The sequence below is a fragment of the Megalops cyprinoides genome, chromosome 1, assembly GCF_013368585.1.
Source record: "Megalops cyprinoides isolate fMegCyp1 chromosome 1, fMegCyp1.pri, whole genome shotgun sequence".
Lineage (NCBI taxonomy): Eukaryota > Metazoa > Chordata > Actinopteri > Elopiformes > Megalopidae > Megalops > Megalops cyprinoides.
Genome location: NC_050583.1, coordinates 57,483,145 through 57,501,134, shown reverse-complemented (window position 1 = coordinate 57,501,134; position 17,990 = coordinate 57,483,145). Strand labels below are relative to the sequence as shown.

General features: G+C 38.3%; 1 protein-coding gene across 2 annotated transcripts; it reads left to right on the top strand.

The window, feature by feature from the left end:
* The first annotated feature begins 1,952 nt into the window (after positions 1-1,952).
* On the top strand, positions 1,953-9,556 carry ghitm (growth hormone inducible transmembrane protein). 2 transcript variants are annotated; one of them, XM_036531777.1, is made up of 9 exons: positions 1,953-2,009; positions 3,059-3,201; positions 3,559-3,661; positions 4,849-4,960; positions 5,286-5,427; positions 5,896-6,004; positions 7,659-7,847; positions 8,491-8,662; positions 8,813-9,556. In XM_036531777.1, the coding sequence occupies exons 2-9, from the start codon at positions 3,070-3,072 to the stop codon at positions 8,898-8,900; spliced, it is 1,047 nt and encodes a 348-aa protein (XP_036387670.1). In that variant the 5' UTR covers positions 1,953-2,009; positions 3,059-3,069; the 3' UTR covers positions 8,901-9,556. The 2 variants fall into 2 exon arrangements, with proteins under 2 accessions (XP_036387670.1, XP_036387662.1); XM_036531769.1 differs by having other exon boundaries at positions 1,962-2,053.
* The last annotated feature ends 8,434 nt before the right edge of the window (positions 9,557-17,990 follow it).

Below are 17,990 nucleotides of genomic sequence, written 5' to 3'. Positions count from 1 at the left end.
AGACTGGCAGTTAGAAGAATATTTTTTTTTCGGTTTGAATAATAATTTTAAGGTGGTCTGATGTAAAGCACATTCAGCGTGATATAATATCGTCCCATTTAGCCTAAGTGTAGCTACTGGACATCTTGCATGCAAAGAAAATGTTACGCATGGTTACTATTGAACAAAAATTATTAACAGAACAAATTAAATGTTATATTATGAATATAATTATGTCCGTTATCAGTGTATGGGGCATGTTTCCAGTTAACTGGAAAGTTTGGTTACTGAAACCAAATACATTCAATTACAACGCGTATTAGGCTCGTTCTAGCGAGAATATAGCGCTTTGAATATTTTAAAACACTGCCATCTAGTGCTCTCAAGGGTCCTATGCACATGCGCTTCCATTTCAATGCCCATTCCTGTCTCGACTGTTTTTTCGTTTACAACGAAAGCATTGAATTAAGAGCAAGGACGTAGAAACACATTTTATCTTATTATTGTTAGCTGTTAATCTTAAAATTGCGTCTGCAGTGCACATTATTAATGCCTTTTACAGTTTAAAAAGCAAGTCAAATCCACTCTTTCCCTCTTTTTCAAGAATCACTGTATGTCTTGAGTCTGTTTTCATAACGTATATGTAAGTTCACTTGTAAGTCGCTTTGTATAAAAGCGTCTGCCAAATGTAAATGTACATGTAAATGTGAATGTATATGTTTCATACTTGGAAATAATTTGTTGACCTTATCTGTTGTCTTCAAGACCTCATATGTCCTTCTTATAATGTGGCACCCATAACCCATAACAAGACAAAATACTCTAAATGTTGTCTGAAAAAAGGAATTGCATTCATAAAACCTCCATAATAAAACCTCGGGTTTCCGGTTCGATTCCCTGCTGACACACTGTGCTGTACCCTTGGCCACGGTATTTAACCCACAATTGCCTCAGTAAATATCCAGCTGTATAAATGGATGACATGTAAAAACTGTAACATATGTAAGTCGTCTGCTAAATGCCAGTAATGTAATGTAATGTAATGTAACTTCATTTGCCAAGTGTCACCCATTTCTGGATTTTGTTTAAATCTTCTTGAATCACTTTATCAGCTTTCAAGCTGTCAGTATCACGTCCGAATCGGGAAATTGAATTATCAATATCATTTCTGTAAATAAGGAACAGCGGAGGTTCCGACTGGTCTCAGGGATAAATGATGACTTGTTTATTATGACTCTTTGTGTGTAGTTAAAGCTAAATTGTAAAACACTTTAACACAATTAATTCCTGCTGAATATTATATTGATTTCCTACTGATTAGACCTATTTGTTTCGTTAAAGTGGTTATAATGTCTGTTTAATTGTTAAATAATTTTATAATGGTGAGAATGAAACAAAGCATTGTAGCCCTGAGCAAAGCAGTTAACCTCAGTAGCTTCATTAAATATCCAGTTGTTTAAATCAGTGTTTCTCAACCCTCTCCTGGAGTACCCCCTGCATGTTTTAGATCTCTCCCTGCTCCAACACAGCTGATTCAAATGATCAGTTTGTTATTGAGCAGCTTCCGGAGTTCATAACGAGTTGATCATTTGAATTAGCTGTGTTGGAGCAGGGAGAGATCTAAAACATGCAGGACAAGAGGTCCTCCAGGAGAGGTTTGAGAAACACTGGATTATACGATAACGCACAAAACTCTTTCTGCGCATAGCCTAAGTAAAATCATGCAACGTAAACAGAAGTAGAATAACACAAATAATGATGATACCAATACAATAAATACTTTTAGATGTAGCTACAGTCTAATCGTCGTCATAATTGTTGTCAAGAACAACCAGTCCCACTGACATACGTGATCTTGTACAAAAATCTTAAATCTAAATTTTGATGAGAACATTTGTCCGAGAGCCTGAAACAAGCTGTACACTTCAAATCCCAGAAGCCAACGGAGAGTCTCTTGTTTATGACGTCATTAACAAGAACTTTCAGGAAGGTTGTTTCGCGTTACATCAGTTGTGAGGAGCGAAGCAAGAGTAAGTGCGTATTGTTAATTTGTAGAAGGACAGAGGACCGTTAGGTAAGAAGTGTTCGATTTAAAGCTATCTTTTTATGATTCTGCGTACATATAGCTATAACAGAAAATGGGAAAATATGTGTACAGTGCTGTTTCAGTTCCTAGTTAACTAAGGTAATGTTAAGTTAGCTAGGTGTAGTGCTAGTTGACAAGAGAATGTCGTTACAAAAGTCATCTTTGCTAACGTTACCTAATTTAGAAAACAGCAGTGCATAAGGTAATGTTAGCAATTAATCTCTCAAGATAAAATACTAATGTTTAGTAATTCTCTTAGCTGATAGATTTAACATTAATTAACTAATTGCATATCTTTACATGTGAGACTGTCTGCTAACTAGACTAGCTTGCTAATATCAATCAAGTCTGTACGTTTGGTAATTTACGTTAGCTAGGTAATTTAGCTAATAATACGTGAATCGTTTGTCTTCAGTTGACAGTTCGCTGGTAATTCGTTGTTTGGGAAAAGTACATATGTAACGTTAGCTAGTTAGCCAGCATTGACAGCGTAAATAATGACAGGCAAGGTAGCCATGTGAAGCTAGCTGTATCATGACCCTCGTAGGTAAGGTTAACTTCTGATATTGGCGGACGATACTAGCTAACATTACTTCAGTTGACATATATGAATATGCTTACTGTGAGCAGTTAGTTTAATCTTCCCAGTTGGAGCGGCAAGGTAACTACGTCCCGCACAACTAACTTTAGTTAGCTAAAATAGGCCTCGCTAATAAGGCCTAAACAATAACAATCCAAGATAGTTTGCCAGGTGGCTAAGTTAATATCATACAGTGAAGCTGGGTAGGTAAGGATCATACTCATATAGATGAATCGAGAAACAGCAAGTCACTTTACCGGAGCTAGCTACTTGCCAAATTAGCTATTTATTAATCATACTTTGAAAAGTAACAAGACTAGCTAGCTAATTAGCATGTACTGTGTTTTTCGCTTTGAGAAGTAATATGGGTCGTGATTGTAATGATTGTATGTGTTAATGCTGCTTCTTTACAGTTCAATAAACAATGCTGGTGGCGAGACTAGCATGTCTGCGCACCGTGCCGGCGGCCGGCCTGCGCACGGTGCTGGCCCAGGGCCCTTCATCCGCGAGGAGCCCCTTACTGAAAACGGCTCAGCCTCTGCTGAAGCCTCACCAGGTGAGCCAGTCGCAAACGCTGCAAGGGGCTTACCCCAGGAATTATACAGGTTTTGACATTTTGATAATTTTTTATATTGGGTCAGCCCGCACTTGTAAACTCAGCAGCACGGGTTGAAGTGGTCGAGCCTTACGACCATTTTTAGCAGCCAATGTGTACGAGTAATGTACGAGTACCGATATAGTACTTTCGTTTTATGTGTGATGTGTTTGCCTTAGTGATGGTAATCCATGAAGAAATAATAATTCCGGTTTGGACAGAGGCCTGTGTTTTGTTGTAGTCATTTGACTGCATTCTGGTAGAATTTGCGAGTGTGTGAGATGTTCTAGGTTTTATATATTTCCTCTGCGTCTGCAGGGATATGCTACCAGAGCTCGGTTTGGTTTCCGACGTGTCAAGACTGCTAAAGACCAGCTAAAAGAAGCAGCTTTTGAGCCCGCAACTGAAACCTTCATAAAAAGTATAGTATACTCATTCTTTATGGATATTTAATATATTTACCATCTATGTTTATGAATATGGGATGGAATCAACATTTTACCTTGGGTACAGAAATGGTGCGATAACAATATACCGATCATTTTAAGAAAATAATATAACTGAGCTCTAATTGTAACGTTAAGTCATGAGGTGACTGAATACTTTATAGTTAGAAATGAATGAAGTGTAGCCTTCGCAGTACGTTTGTGTTAAAGTCTACACTCCAGCGGTCTTAACGTAGGTTATGTGTATATAGATTTTTATTAACAAGTACATTGGCACACTGATGTTACTGTACTCTATCCAGTTAATTATTTTCAAAATATGGCATCTCTGTTATATCATTAGTATAGATTGGACAGTGTATTGTACATTGTTCTGTTTTGTCCTTTATCCAGAGCAAATTACAAAATTAGAGTATGAAGTACTTCTAATAATAACAATGCATAGAATGTATAGATTGTAGGTTTGAGTAACGGGCACAGCTCTGACATCACAGCGCTTACATTTAATTGGAAGGAGAGCCAAGCAAGTAGCCAACCCAGAAGCAGATACTCTTTTTGGCTTCTGTGTTGTGGTTTGGCTCTGAAAGTACATTATAATATCAAAAATGCTTATGAAAAAATGTAATTTTTTGTATAATATGGACATGGTAATTCCCAATCTGAACTAAAACAACAGTGAATCAAATACATATAACATGCAATTCATGTAAATTTTGAGTGTGAATTGAATTAGGTGCCTTTTTCTGTCAGGTCAGGTGGCAAGATTAATTCAGCTGCTTAATGTGATCAGCAGTAACTGAAAATAAGATGCTGAAACCTGTATGGTCATTTTTCAGCCATGCAATGTTCAAGTCTGTCACTTGGTGTAACAACTTAGTACATGACTAGCAAACATATTAGGCGTAAGCAGAGAAAAAGGCTATGGTGTACTCAAGCACCCACCAAGCATCTGTTCTTTTGAATAAACTATTGCTGTTTTCGCAAAGAAAAAGCAGTGTGATTATTGTGAGCTGTATTCAACTTTCAGTAATTTGCTTGCAAATAATTTTTCTAATGTATAATAAGCTTCCCTGCTTTATTTACATCCCCAGTAAAGGTATAGTGTTATACTTGTGACTTGAGGTAATGGTCCTGAATGTACGTTTCCTCTTCCTCTTTCCAGTCGATAACATGGGCCGGATGTTCGTAGCCGGAGGAGCAGCTGTGGGCCTTGGGGCCCTGTGCTATTACGGGCTTGGGATGTCCAATGAGATAGGCGCCATTGAAAAGGCTGTGTAAGTAGGCCTGTATCAGTAGTAACATCCCATCCAATGAGGTGTATGCTTTATTCATTGATTCAAAATAAAGCGTCTTTTTTTAAAACATGTCTTCAGTATGAATTTGTGTAAAATTACTATTATATTTCCACTCATACTTTTCTTGTGTAACATTTTATTTTAATGTTTTATTACATGAATGAAAAACATTCTTGTCAAAATGTGCTTGTTAAATTGTTCATGAATGTCTGACTACATTTGAGCGTGTTTGCATAGGTGTGTACATGCACACCTATGTTTTTAATTTAACCTTTGATCGTCGCTCTGTTCTCTCCCTCCGTAGTATCTGGCCACAGTATGTGAAAGACAGAATCCATTCCACCTACATGTACTTCGCTGGCAGTGTTGGCTTCACTGCCCTGTCTGCAGTGGCAGTGAGCAGGACTCCAGCTCTAATGAGCCTGATGATGAGGGGCTCCTGGCTGGTAAGAGTCCTCCACTCTCTTCCTCACCGTTGACAGCAGTGTTAATCTGAGCATGCTCATGCACTTAACTCCCCAGTACTGTACCTTAAAGGGCATACAGGGTGGTTCTGTGACAAAAAAACAACCCAGGGAAAGCCATGCCAAGCCGTTTGCGGATTCCCCCACGCACACACACGCACACACACACACACACACACACACACGGTCTTAGTTGTTAATTTTTACGGTAACCTTGAAGGAAATTTCAGATTTATTTCAGGACAATGAGTGCGTGGAATGTCTGTATTAAATTAGCTGTCATCTTTTCGGAAAACAACCCTTGAAGCCCTTTTTCATCTGTTGTCTGTCTTGTTTAAAACTGTCTGTAGACTTTTTGAGGTCCCAGCATAAATAATTTACATGTCAACCCTTCACACAGTTGTCTTCAGATGAATCAATTTTGATGTTGAATGAATTCTGTGTCTGTAGGCCATTGGTGCAACATTTGCAGCCATGATCGGGGCAGGGATGCTTGTCAGATCAATCTCATATGAGCACAGCCCCGTTCCCAAACACCTCGCCTGGATGTTTCATGCAGGTAAGTAGTTTGCTTTTCGAAACTGATGTATGATTGTTGAGCCAATGAATATTTGGGTTGGTGTTGCATTTTAATGATATCATTTTGTTTGCCAGGACTGTAAAGGAACGGGCTGTTATTGTGCCGATATTTTAGATTAATGAACAACACAACAATGTGCATTTATTATAGCTGGATTATTCTCGCCATACCCAGAAAATGACCTTCAAAAATAAGCACTGCTTGTTCCACTAGAGGGCAGCAATGTCAAGGGCTCTGTGGAGCACAGCAAACAAAACCAGGCCCCATCCAGCACATCCAATGTCTCATATATCATACAGTGTGCATTCCAGGTTTTTTTTTTTTGTAGAAAAATACATTTCATAATAAAGGAAAAAAACAATGATTAACAATATGCTCTCTTCAACAAATACTCATGTGTTCACCAGTATATTTTACTGTCAGTAGTTTTTTGTATTATTTAACAATTTAATTTTGTCATGCCTTGCTTAGAGGAGTAGGACCTTTTCTAAAATTGTTATAGACCTGTATGGTAGATGCATTTAATATGGGATATAGGCACATTTAAGTGTCCAAGGGACATGTTGAGAAGTATCATCACTGTGCAAGGAAAACAGATTTCAGCACAGTCAAGGCCTTCAGCAGTGTGCACATCTTTCCAGATGTGTTTTCACAGGAAGCCTAGGGATAAAAAATTTTTCATGTCTTTTTTTGTTTCAGTTTTGAGTATAATCTCAAATGTGAAGGTTGGGGTTTTGGTAAAGGAGCTTAAATTGTAAGGCAGAGGCTCCAGGGTTGGTACCCAGATTAACCATTGCCAGTGTATCCTTAAGTGAGGCACTTAGACTAAATTACTTCAGTAAATGTCCAGCTGTTTACATGGATCATATTTAACACGTTCCTGTAAGTGGACCCGGATAAAGGTGTCAGCTAAACAAACGGATAATGCCGTTTCCAAAAATGAAGTCAGTGGCTTTCCCACTGAAAAACAACCCTCTCTCTCGAAACATGTCTGTGTTGCTTAAATATTATTACATATTTTTATGTGTTATTAAATATTATCAACATTTTGTTTAAGCTGTTACTAAAACTACTATAAGCATTGCGTGTCATGAAATGCAAATATTTAAGGTGACACCCTCATTTTGAATACAAATTTGCATGTACTGCTCTTCTTTGCTCTCTGTCCGACATTTACGGTAAGCTAAGCTTTAATCAGAGCCAGATTGGAAAGGCTGTGAGCTATTTTCAAACCCAGGGGAGATCCCCTGCTGCTGTCGGCCGGATGAGTGCTGAGGTGGAGCAGCCAGAGATTAAAAGTGTGCACAAACTACCAGGAGAAGGATTTTACACAACACCAATATGTCAGTGTCCAGGAGGTCAGGCCATTTTTATCATGGTCATTTGTTTTATATTATGTTCCACTTTAAGGATGCAGTATCAAACGTGATTGTGTGTGTGTTCCCCCGTCCTGAATCATGCGTCCTCTTGGCCAGTCCAGCGAAAAGCATAGCGTGTATTGCCTTGAAAGTGAGGTGCGGTGGTGGCAGAGCATTGACCTGTCCTTGATGAAAACCTACAACCCAAAAGTTCCCCTCTGCTCAGGCTTTCTTCAGCCAGAACATCAGTGCCTTGTTTGTATGTGTGTCCGAAGGTGTGATGGGGGCAGTCGTGGCCCCTCTGACCCTGCTGGGCGGTCCTCTGGTGATGCGAGCAGCCTGGTACACAGCAGGGATTGTGGGAGGTTTGTCTACAGTGGCCATGTGCGCCCCCAGCGAGAAGTTCCTCAACATGGGCGGACCCCTGGCCGTGGGTCTGGGTGTGGTCTTCGCCTCCTCCCTGGGTGAGCACAAGTCCAGTTTCATTTGAATCTTAAAGGACGGATCATAGTGATTGTCTAATTACACGTTCTGGTTCATTTAGGTTTTTTTGTGTTATTCCACACTTCAGGAGGCACCGACCAGAAGAATGGCCAGTCTTTGTAGGCCTCTGAGTTAAATGTACCCTTAATTTTTTGTATGCGTTCGTGTTCAGGTTAGAAAGTCAAGGGGAACAGAGTGAACTACATTTGTTAGAAGTCTGAACGTCTCCATTGATTAGTTGACTGCAAGACTGGTGTTATCTGTCTTACTTTCTCTTTCTCTTTTTAACCCAGTTTTCCTTTTGTCTTTAGATACCAAATATATATGTCTGTGATTTTTTTCTAAATGTCATTTAAATGCTTATTTATGTTGTGATGCACCTTGGGTGGGTGTCTAAATATGTGTTACTAGGTTTTGCCATTAAATAATGTTAACTTGCTGCAAGGCAGTAAGCCAGTTTGAAGCCTCAGGTTGATCTGTCTCTTGGCTGAGGTCAGAGGAAGTTGGACCATTTTTAGGGAAGGACTTTCTGTCTCCTGCAGTGCGCTGCTGTTTGAGTGTTTCATGGAGCCATTCATCCAGATCTCAGTCACACTGTGTGAAAATGATGTGTCTTCCTTATAGGGTCCATGTTCCTGCCTCCCACCTCCCCCTTTGGAGCAGGGCTGTACTCAATCGCAGTATACGGGGGCCTCGTCCTCTTCAGCATGTTCCTGCTGTATGACACACAGAAAGTTATCAAGCGGGCCGAGACCTACCCACTGTACGGAGTTCAGAAATACGACCCCATCAACTCGTAAGTCCTTTTTTGGGCACCTTCCTGTGTAGACTTCATAAACGGCTTCTTAGTGAAATCCTAGTTGCACAGAGGCAAACAGGTATTTCATTTGTATTTGAATTTTAATGCAACCACTTACACCCACTTTTCTTCTGTCTTGACATGTAGATGCTTGGGAATTTACATGGATACTCTGAACATCTTCATGAGGATGGTGATGATTCTGGCCAATGGTGGAGGAGGAAGAAGGAAATAAGAATCTGTCAGGTTCTTCAGTTGGACTGAGCACTGCTTTCTGGGAAACTGCAAGGAGTTGAAACAAGGCTGGTATCTGCACTGAAGATAGTTCTTACAGCTGCAACTCAGATATGTCATTTACATTCAGTTTTAAGATGTAATTTTCACTATGCCATAGAAGCCTGAATCCAAGTACGTATTGCCCTCTTTTTCAAACCAAATAAATCTGACTTTTAAAAAAGATACTCCTTTATTGCTTTATGTTAGATAGAACTGGATATCTCTCAAGGAAAGGGGGCAGAAACATAATTCCCTGGGCTACCAAAATCATCATACAATTCTCTGTTCACTTGTACTTCAGGTCTGCTTAATTTTTTATACATAAATGTATTTATTATGTGAGTATTCCTGTATCTGTTAATCGCTCAAAGCTGGGCGCACATCAGAGCTGTAGGAGTAAGCTGTTCAGTCCCAATGCAGCTTCTGGCTTCCACACATACATGCACTGTATTCGTGTTTTTCCTTCCCACAAAAATGGAAACCGCATGTGTAATGTGAAAAGGGACTTTCCGGGGTGGCTCATTTGGTGGTGTGTGATTTATTGAAAAGATTAAAGATGTTAAGAAAACAACAATAGCGCAAGGTTTGAATAAAGTTGTAACCCTCTGACATGTATCTCTGGTGTCGTGACTCTTATTTATCTTGGGTGGATCAGTTTTGGTCGTTGTATTAAAAAGGCGGTCATTGTAACTCATGAATACAACAAATACACCATTATTCTACCTTAACATGATATTTGCACTGGAACCAAACTGTTAATGTTTAGCAGTAACAATGGAGGGTAACGTTCTGAAGAATTCTTCTGGAATTCTAAAGTGTTTACATAACCAGCCTTTATACTCCTGCTTGTTGTCAGGAATGCAGTTAAGGAACTGGTATGTGCTGATATAATGATGTAATTCCCCTTCAAATGTTTAACTTTAACTTTGAGTATTTTAATATAAAAACACTTAGTTTAACAAGTCACTTGTCCTTGCTTTTTTATCACTTTTCCTGTTAAAAGTAAAAAAGAATTGCCAGCAACTGGATTTGCCACATTTCTAAAGTTTACATCCAGGGGCATGATGAAATGCTTTGCAAATGGTGGAAACAATTATATTTCTCATAAATGAGAAACAATTTCATGTAAGGATGTTACAATGTTATGTAACATACTTAGGTTATTGTATGGCATTAATGTTTTTGCTGATGATAGCCTGAGCAGTGGAGAGCATTTGAGTTCTGAAGGCTTTACTGCTTCCCAGGAAAACCTGGGTGAAAAAGGTCCCGCCTCTTCCAGTAAGTAGAAAAGCAGGACAAGGTCAGTCAGTGATGACGTTGGACATTCTATCCTTGCTAACCCTGAGGGCATTTTGATACCAACCACAGCAGCAACACTGCGCCACTCAGACATAGCATGATTGCAGTTGTTTGTGGCTTAGTTTGCTCTACTCTGGATGACTGATTAAAGGGTTGAGTCTGTCGGTGATTGTTCCTGGCTAGATTTCTGAATCCAAGAAAAAAAAATATTCCTGTTAACAGGATAGATGCTCCTAGATCGGAAATCTGACAAGAAGCTGCTTGCTGCTGCATCTGATATGAAGGTTGATTTCACAATTCCGAGGATGTGATGAACAGAGGCCATCTCTAGGGCTTGATTGCATCAGATCATCTAGGGGTCTGTATGACACATGACAGACGCAGATGTCAGAGTTTGCCTCTCCTTGCTACTTTAAAGAGCCTTCAGTAAATGCAAGCTTTGTGACGCAAAAAATCTGTCAGACGTTCTGGGCATTTCAACCAGGAATCATAAAAGAACAGGACCGTTGCACAGGTGTGCTCAAGTCAAGCAAACAATGGGTCAACTTTCCCTGGGCCAAGTGGCACATCAAGTGCCCCCACAGCTGCCATCCAAAGAATCCTACTCAATATGGTAGGATCAAAGTAACTACCCTGACCTCATTTTGGCACTACCTTAAAAGAGCCGAAAACAAGAAGTTGTCTGCATGCTGCAATGAAAATAAAGACTTGGAAGTTGATTGGAACTGCATTATTTCATCAACTTTCAAGAGAGAAGCGTGAAAAGTCTACCACAAATCCTTGTTTTCTACTCCTCTGCCATGCAGAAAAGTAATTTCTTCTTCATTTAAAATGAATACTGAAGTAATCCCCTCCAGACAAAGCAGCATTAGGTTGCAAAAGAAACTGTTTTGCATTACTACAATTAGTCCACCAACCTGCACACAATGCTGAGAAGTCCACCAACAGGCGTAGGCTGTAGGTCATCTCGGAGCTGGCATTACATAGTTAACCTTGTTCTTGGTTGGCAGCAACAGGGGCTGGTTCATCTTACCCACAAGCTCAACTTACCCTTGTCTCCCCTCTCATGGACGTTCTTTGGCATGGTTTTTACTTTATTCAGCTAAACCCTAATTTGTCTTTTTTCTTTTACTTCTCACTTTACAAATTATATATAATTATACCTCAGGTGTTGAAAAACTCTGAAAAAATTAGAAATCAGATCTGTTTTGGAGGTAATGCAGAATGCAACACAACCTGCAGTAAAAGCATTTTAATCTTAATGTCCGCTTGACGCCAGGGTTTTTTCCCCTTCTGTTTCATTGTCTGTATGGCACTGCATTGACGTTGCTGAAAAGAGATCCTCTCTTTTGTTCGTACACCTTTTACAAGTGCGCTTCTGGTTTGAGGAGTTTTTCTGTATTTGGTGACGGGTTAGTCTGGGGTGTTTCAAACACACTTGTGAAAGAGTCTTTGTTTTCCAATCTCTGCAATAATGTCACACTGTTTACATAAAGGATTGTGTTCCATTGCATAGATAAGAGGAGAAAGAGGAAATGTTCTTTTACTGTAAAATCCAGGTGAAGTTGATAAATTACTAAAATAGATGCCACCTGTGTGCTCTGCAAGATTTTCATTCTAATATATCCTGAACATGTCTGATTTTTAGTTTGATTTACTTACTGAGGGTCAAATATGAATTGTTGTCTTGTTTAGCATCAGTATTAATCATGTAAGTTTTGTAATCTTGCTACATCCTGGTTAACTGATGACATGTATTTGATTTCGTTTTCTAACATTCAATGCATTCCCCTAATCTCCGGTTAGCTCAATGCACGTCTGGGTCACGCAAAACCCAGTCATCGTTTTTTTGCTGTTGTACTCCCTTGGCTTAAAATAGCCTTTTATTTGATTTACAAAACATGAAGTGATGAAATCTAGGTTACTTTATATCTATATATAATGGAAAAATAAGCACACTGTGTTCAGTGTGCTCATGGTGATTTTTCTGAATCACAGGTGGTAAGACACACAATGTATACAAAATGTCCAGTCAACAGTAATTGAGAGTGTTTAAAAACACTTAAAACAAATAATTAAAATAACAATAGGAGCAAATAGGAGCAAAATATTGTTTTGCCAAGATAGACAAAATAAGTAAGTGATCTTTCCATTATAATCAACTGTATTCTCGTGAAAGTTCTGTGTTGTCAGTGTTTCCCTGGCAATGGGTGCAGTGTTGGTGCATATACTTCCTAGTATCCTTCTTTGTTTCCTTGCCTTGACGAAGGCAGGGGGAGGATACTGTATGACCTGAAGTAATAAAGCAACTCTCACCTAGTCAGATTTCACAGAAAAGCACTTCACAGTACTCTCAGACGTGACTTTCCCAAAGACATTTTTACTGAGAGATGAAGAGAGAAATTCTGCTTGCCTTGGGGATGGTGTTTCTGCTGTGTGTGGCTGTACTGTCCACAGAAGGTAAGATTTGAGCACCCTTCAACAGCTGAAATGCTGGAGGAGAGAACTGAAAAAGACATGTTATAGGGTGGGTCTATGAGGAAGTAAAACTAAGAATGTTTAGTTTGGAAGCATCAGGTTTTCATCAAACTATCTAAGGGGTCGTTGGCTCAGTGTGTGGGTGGGTCTATACATGGAAATGTGTGCATTCTTATACTTGGGTACATTTTGAAATGCATAGGGACTTTTAAAATAAATCTTCAAAGACATGTCAACGTTTTTACCAGCTGGTAATGGAACTGGGAGAGTGAATCACCAGCTATCGCGGGCAAATCATGGTCAGATAAGCAATCATGTTCGAAGTAAAAATGCTTATGGACATTTTTATTCAATGAATGTAGTTTCAGACAATTCCAAGACTTTTCATCCCATGAGCCCATTCTTTCAAGGGCAGTTTGTATTGAATGCTGTCTGTCTGGGGTTTTCTGACATTTCAATGGGAAAAATGTGCTGGAAAATATATTTGATTAAGTGATTTACATTGTCTTTGCCAGTTTTCAGGTTGTTTGCGTTCTCAGACCAAAATATGTATTTTTATGTGGTATTCTTATTCTTATGAAGATTCTAGCTAAATTACCAGACTATATGAGTTCCTTCAATACATATACTTTATAGTACTGAAACATTCTTTGATACTTTGTTGATACTTGTGTTATTTCATGTAATAGCATGGATAAACATTTTATAGTACATTTTTAGTACAAATATTTTTGATAAGATTTTATATATTCAAATGCTTTATGCTATATTTTCAAATGTTTTGTTTAGCACATAGACCCAAGATCCGGTTGAAGTGTTGCACAAGAAAGGAAGTTAAACTTCTTCGAGGTAAAGATAAATATTCATTCCAACTATTTAACTTTCTCAGTGCCCATATTTGAACGATGATATGAATCTGTCTTCTGTGCCACTTGAGACTATTTAAATACATAAGCCACAAATTCCATGGAATTAAGAGTCCAAATGATTTTTAAATGGTAATCACATAGAGGCAAAGCGCAGGATGTAATTCATAATCTATTATGTCTCATACAGTTTTGCATCTTAGAGGAACAAAAATCTGTTCCCTAAAAACATTTTGCTGTAGCAACTAACAAATAAACAATTAATTCGAGACCACCACTCAAAATCATATTCAAAATGAGAGGATCCTGTTTCATGTGTTTATTTATTCCATTAGTTAGTTAATTAGTTAGTCTTTCTTACTCTCCTCCATGTAAAGCTATTAAAACAATTAAGTACAGAAAATCTAATTTACAATCTTTGAATGGTTTGAATGGGACATACAGTATAATAAGGCCATTGATCTAGTCCTAATTTGAATACCTGATGTAAAACAAAATTTGTTAAACTAACCAAGTATGATACACCTTTTTCCCTCAAACAGAGCTCCAGAAGTACAAACCACAGAAAGTCTACCATGTTTGCAAGAGATGCAGGAAACCGAGAGATCCTCCCCCTCGGCCTGGAATCCCTCTGCCATCTCAATAATACCCACTAGAGACAGGAGGCAGGGGTGCTGGCTAATGAGTCCTTAGTACACACAAAGTGTGCTACAGAGGAAACCAAGGGTCCTATGAAACAAATGCAGGTATATTTGGGAACAATATTTAAATATTCAACAAAACTGTCAATTAATGCAAGATCTACAAAGATCTGCTAGGCAGTTTACTTCTGTTGCTAGAAAATCTAGTCTGAGGATTATGACAGAAGTACAAGTATGTATATATGGGTTTATAGGGCAACAATAGATTTGTGACCAAGTAAAATTTGCAGTGATTTTTTTTTTTTGTATTATTTTATACTATTTTGTATTATTTTTTAAATGTCAGATTACATATACTAACATTTCTGAGAATGAAATTTATTTCACTTCCCCTGTTCATTCAAAGATGTTGTCAACGCTGTATACAATTTTTATATGCAATTTCCTGCGACAAAACAATAAATATCAGAACTCAATGCATCAAGTGTTCCTTTTATTACACTATATAAAATTGCATCTGTCTATGACCGGGGTTTTAATCTATGCATGATTCTATAAAACAACATTCCAAAGAACACCACAAACATAAACAAGCACAATTATACACAAATGTAATGATTGTATAAATATTTACAGACATATGGATAAAGTATCATGTGAATAGCTTAGCGCGGAGGGGAAAAGATGAAAAATTTTCCGGCTACAGGGAGGTTGAGTTTTTTTTTTTTTTTCAACATTCCAATCAGACTGTATATAACTGTGGGTAACAGCTTTCAGACATAGAGTTACATTTATAGTTACAATAATGTCACCATGGACTATTCCCAACAGTTAAAGTAACTACAAAATTATTTACTCATGGTATTTGAGGGGACAAAAATTTCCTTTCACCAGTCTGAAGTCGTGCGTAATGGTGGACGTGTTTTGTTATGTGTCCCAGCAGGCTGGCCCTGCCTACCAGCAGATGACAAAGGATTAGCACATTAATCTTCTTGTCCGCCATCTGTCCGCTCCACAAAAATTAAACCTGAATCCAGGGCACTAGCAACAGATGTTAACATCTGTACTGTAAATTGGCGCCGTTTTCTTGAAAACTGATAAACATGTAAAGTTTAGCAGCTTATTATTAATAATATAATTATTTTACAACACACCTAAATTACAGTCATTAACAACAGATTTACGTTCTATCTGAAAATGTGTTTTAGTCCCACGTCTGGTGTGTAATTTAAAGCATACAATAAAATACTGCTCAAAAAAGTAAAATGGTGAACGCCGGGGTAGCTAATCTTGCTCTGATTACCTCCGCTGTCCTCCATGTCACGTTCATTGCAAGACCAATAGCAAAGATTCTCCAATAGAGGGGGACAGAGTTATATTCCCTGTCTGTTTACCTTGTAGGAGTAAGAGCAGCAGACAGCTGAAATATGTGTGTGTTTCCTGTCAGTGCCAAAAAGTTGCAGTTAATAATATGCAATTAGACATTTAGTCTAATTGTCTGTTACTAATTTCTGAAGCATTTATATTGCATTTATTCTGAAGCATTTATATTGACTGAGGTGCATAAATACCATCCCAAAGGATTTTCTCTGTTGCAATTTTTGTCTTTCTGAAAAGACCAGCCTTGGGAATACTGTATTCAAAATGAATGTTCAGCTGACATTTAAAAAATATAGGATTATATTTTACTGGAACTGTAGAGTAAAGGTTTTGAGCTGTGTGAAAACTGTCACTAAATTATCCACAACCAAGTATGTTCCAACCTTCAAGCTCATGGATTGTGAAGAATGGTGTCAAAACTTTGGTTCTATGCATGATACTGTATGTATGTGTATGCAATTTGTATGTACAGTACCAGTCAAAAGTTTGGGTTCACTTTTCTTTATTTATTTTAAATAAAGACAATATTTTTCAGAATTAAAGATTTCATGGAAAGAAATTTGTATATAGGCATCAACTTCTTGACTTATATTTGTCTAAGAAATCAATTCAAGCATTTAAGCATAATTCTTTATATCAAAAATGTCTTTGAATGCATGTTTCCCATTATTATAATCAAACTTTTGACTGGTACTGTATATTTAATTTGTCTTTTTACTCTTTCATTCATTCGGCCTATTTCATAATTTTTTTGCTCGAATGTCTAGTTTGTTTTTCTCTTACAGAGAATACATGTAATTTAAGAGTTGTCTGGAAACGTTAAAATTATAGTATAATATAAAACTTAAAATTAATTTGATGTTTTAATATTAATATTTAATGTTTTTTTGGAATGTGGATAACTAGTGCCAATTATACATTACATATACATACAATTATTATACATGAGTATTTCAGTAACTTAACCTTCCAGCTTTTCACCACAGTGATAGATGTATACATTGGCTTTCCTTTTCAGCATGCAGTGCTGGTGGGGGTTGTGATTCAGAGTCAGCTGGCAGCTGTCTGCAGCCAGGCTGTGACCAGGCCCCCTGAGCTGCATGTCTCTCACCTCCCAGAATCCTCTGCAGGGAGAAGCCAAGCAGCCGGGCTCCCACACACCCTACTTCCTGGTTCCCTGGTTCAGGCACCACGCAGAGAGCCAAGGTTGCTAATGATCTCAACAGAGACTGCACAAGGCAGGATGAAAGTTTGCAGTGATTATCATTTTTGGAGAGAGGAATCCTTTTGGAGAGCACATCTACCCGCTTCGAAAGTGACAACTTTTCCGCTTGCTTCCTTTCCTTGTCAAATTATCACCACATAGCTTTTTCTCCAACAGTTAGGCTGTATTCAATTAACCATTTGATTGAAGTGTGCAGACTTTGAAAGAAAGTCAATTCAATGTACAAAATGCTCACCATGAATGGAGAGAGTTTGGTTATTTACAGGGATTGTAAGTTTCAACTTTGAGGGGCAACAAACTCATTGTAATAACATGGGCATGTATAAAAGGAGGGAAACTGTTTTTTCAGAGCAGACCTTTGAGTACAATATAATCAAGAGACTAGGGGTCTGCTGAGGATAAGATGACGTTTCTAATCCAACCCACTGATCTGATGTGCCAGAATAGCTCTGCCACTGGCCTGCCCCAGCAGACCCTGTATTGTAATATTCACTTGTTCAGAAATGCAGGTCTGTATCCATAAGCTCATTCTGTCCTATAATTCTGTTTCACTTTACAGTGAGCAGTTTTTTTGGTCTTGCTTGTTTTTGTCTTCCATTTCTCTATATGCTGTAGCAGAATCTCAGATTGATCATATCATTTTGTGTCTTTGCTTGTACTGCTCCTGCTTCTCTGTAATGAACATTTGCAATCTATTTTGTCTAATTGTTCAAGTCTGGACCAATTAAACGTCTGCGGAATGCACTGCATCCATCAACTGTTATAATTCTTGTGTGAAGAGGTTTATGAAAATTCAAACAGTGGCTCTGAGCAAAAACCAAACTACATTCAATTCATTTAAGATCTATTAAGGGGATGGAGCTCCATTTGAAAGAACATTTCTCAAAATTGAGATATGAGGGTAACATGCTTCACCTGATCTGTGCCCTGAAATACTTTGCAGGGAATGGCATGTGGGCAGCTAATCCATCCTGGGATTCTCTGTATCTCGTCAGTCTTTAAAGTGCGCTAAGGCCACAAATCTGAAATACTCACCCACACCAACAAATGGCAGACAATAAAACAGTGGAGTCCCGGACACTGTCCAATCCACTTCTATGTCTTTTGACCATGTGACAGCAGAAAATATCCAATATGCCATCTGGATTCATTCTATTGCT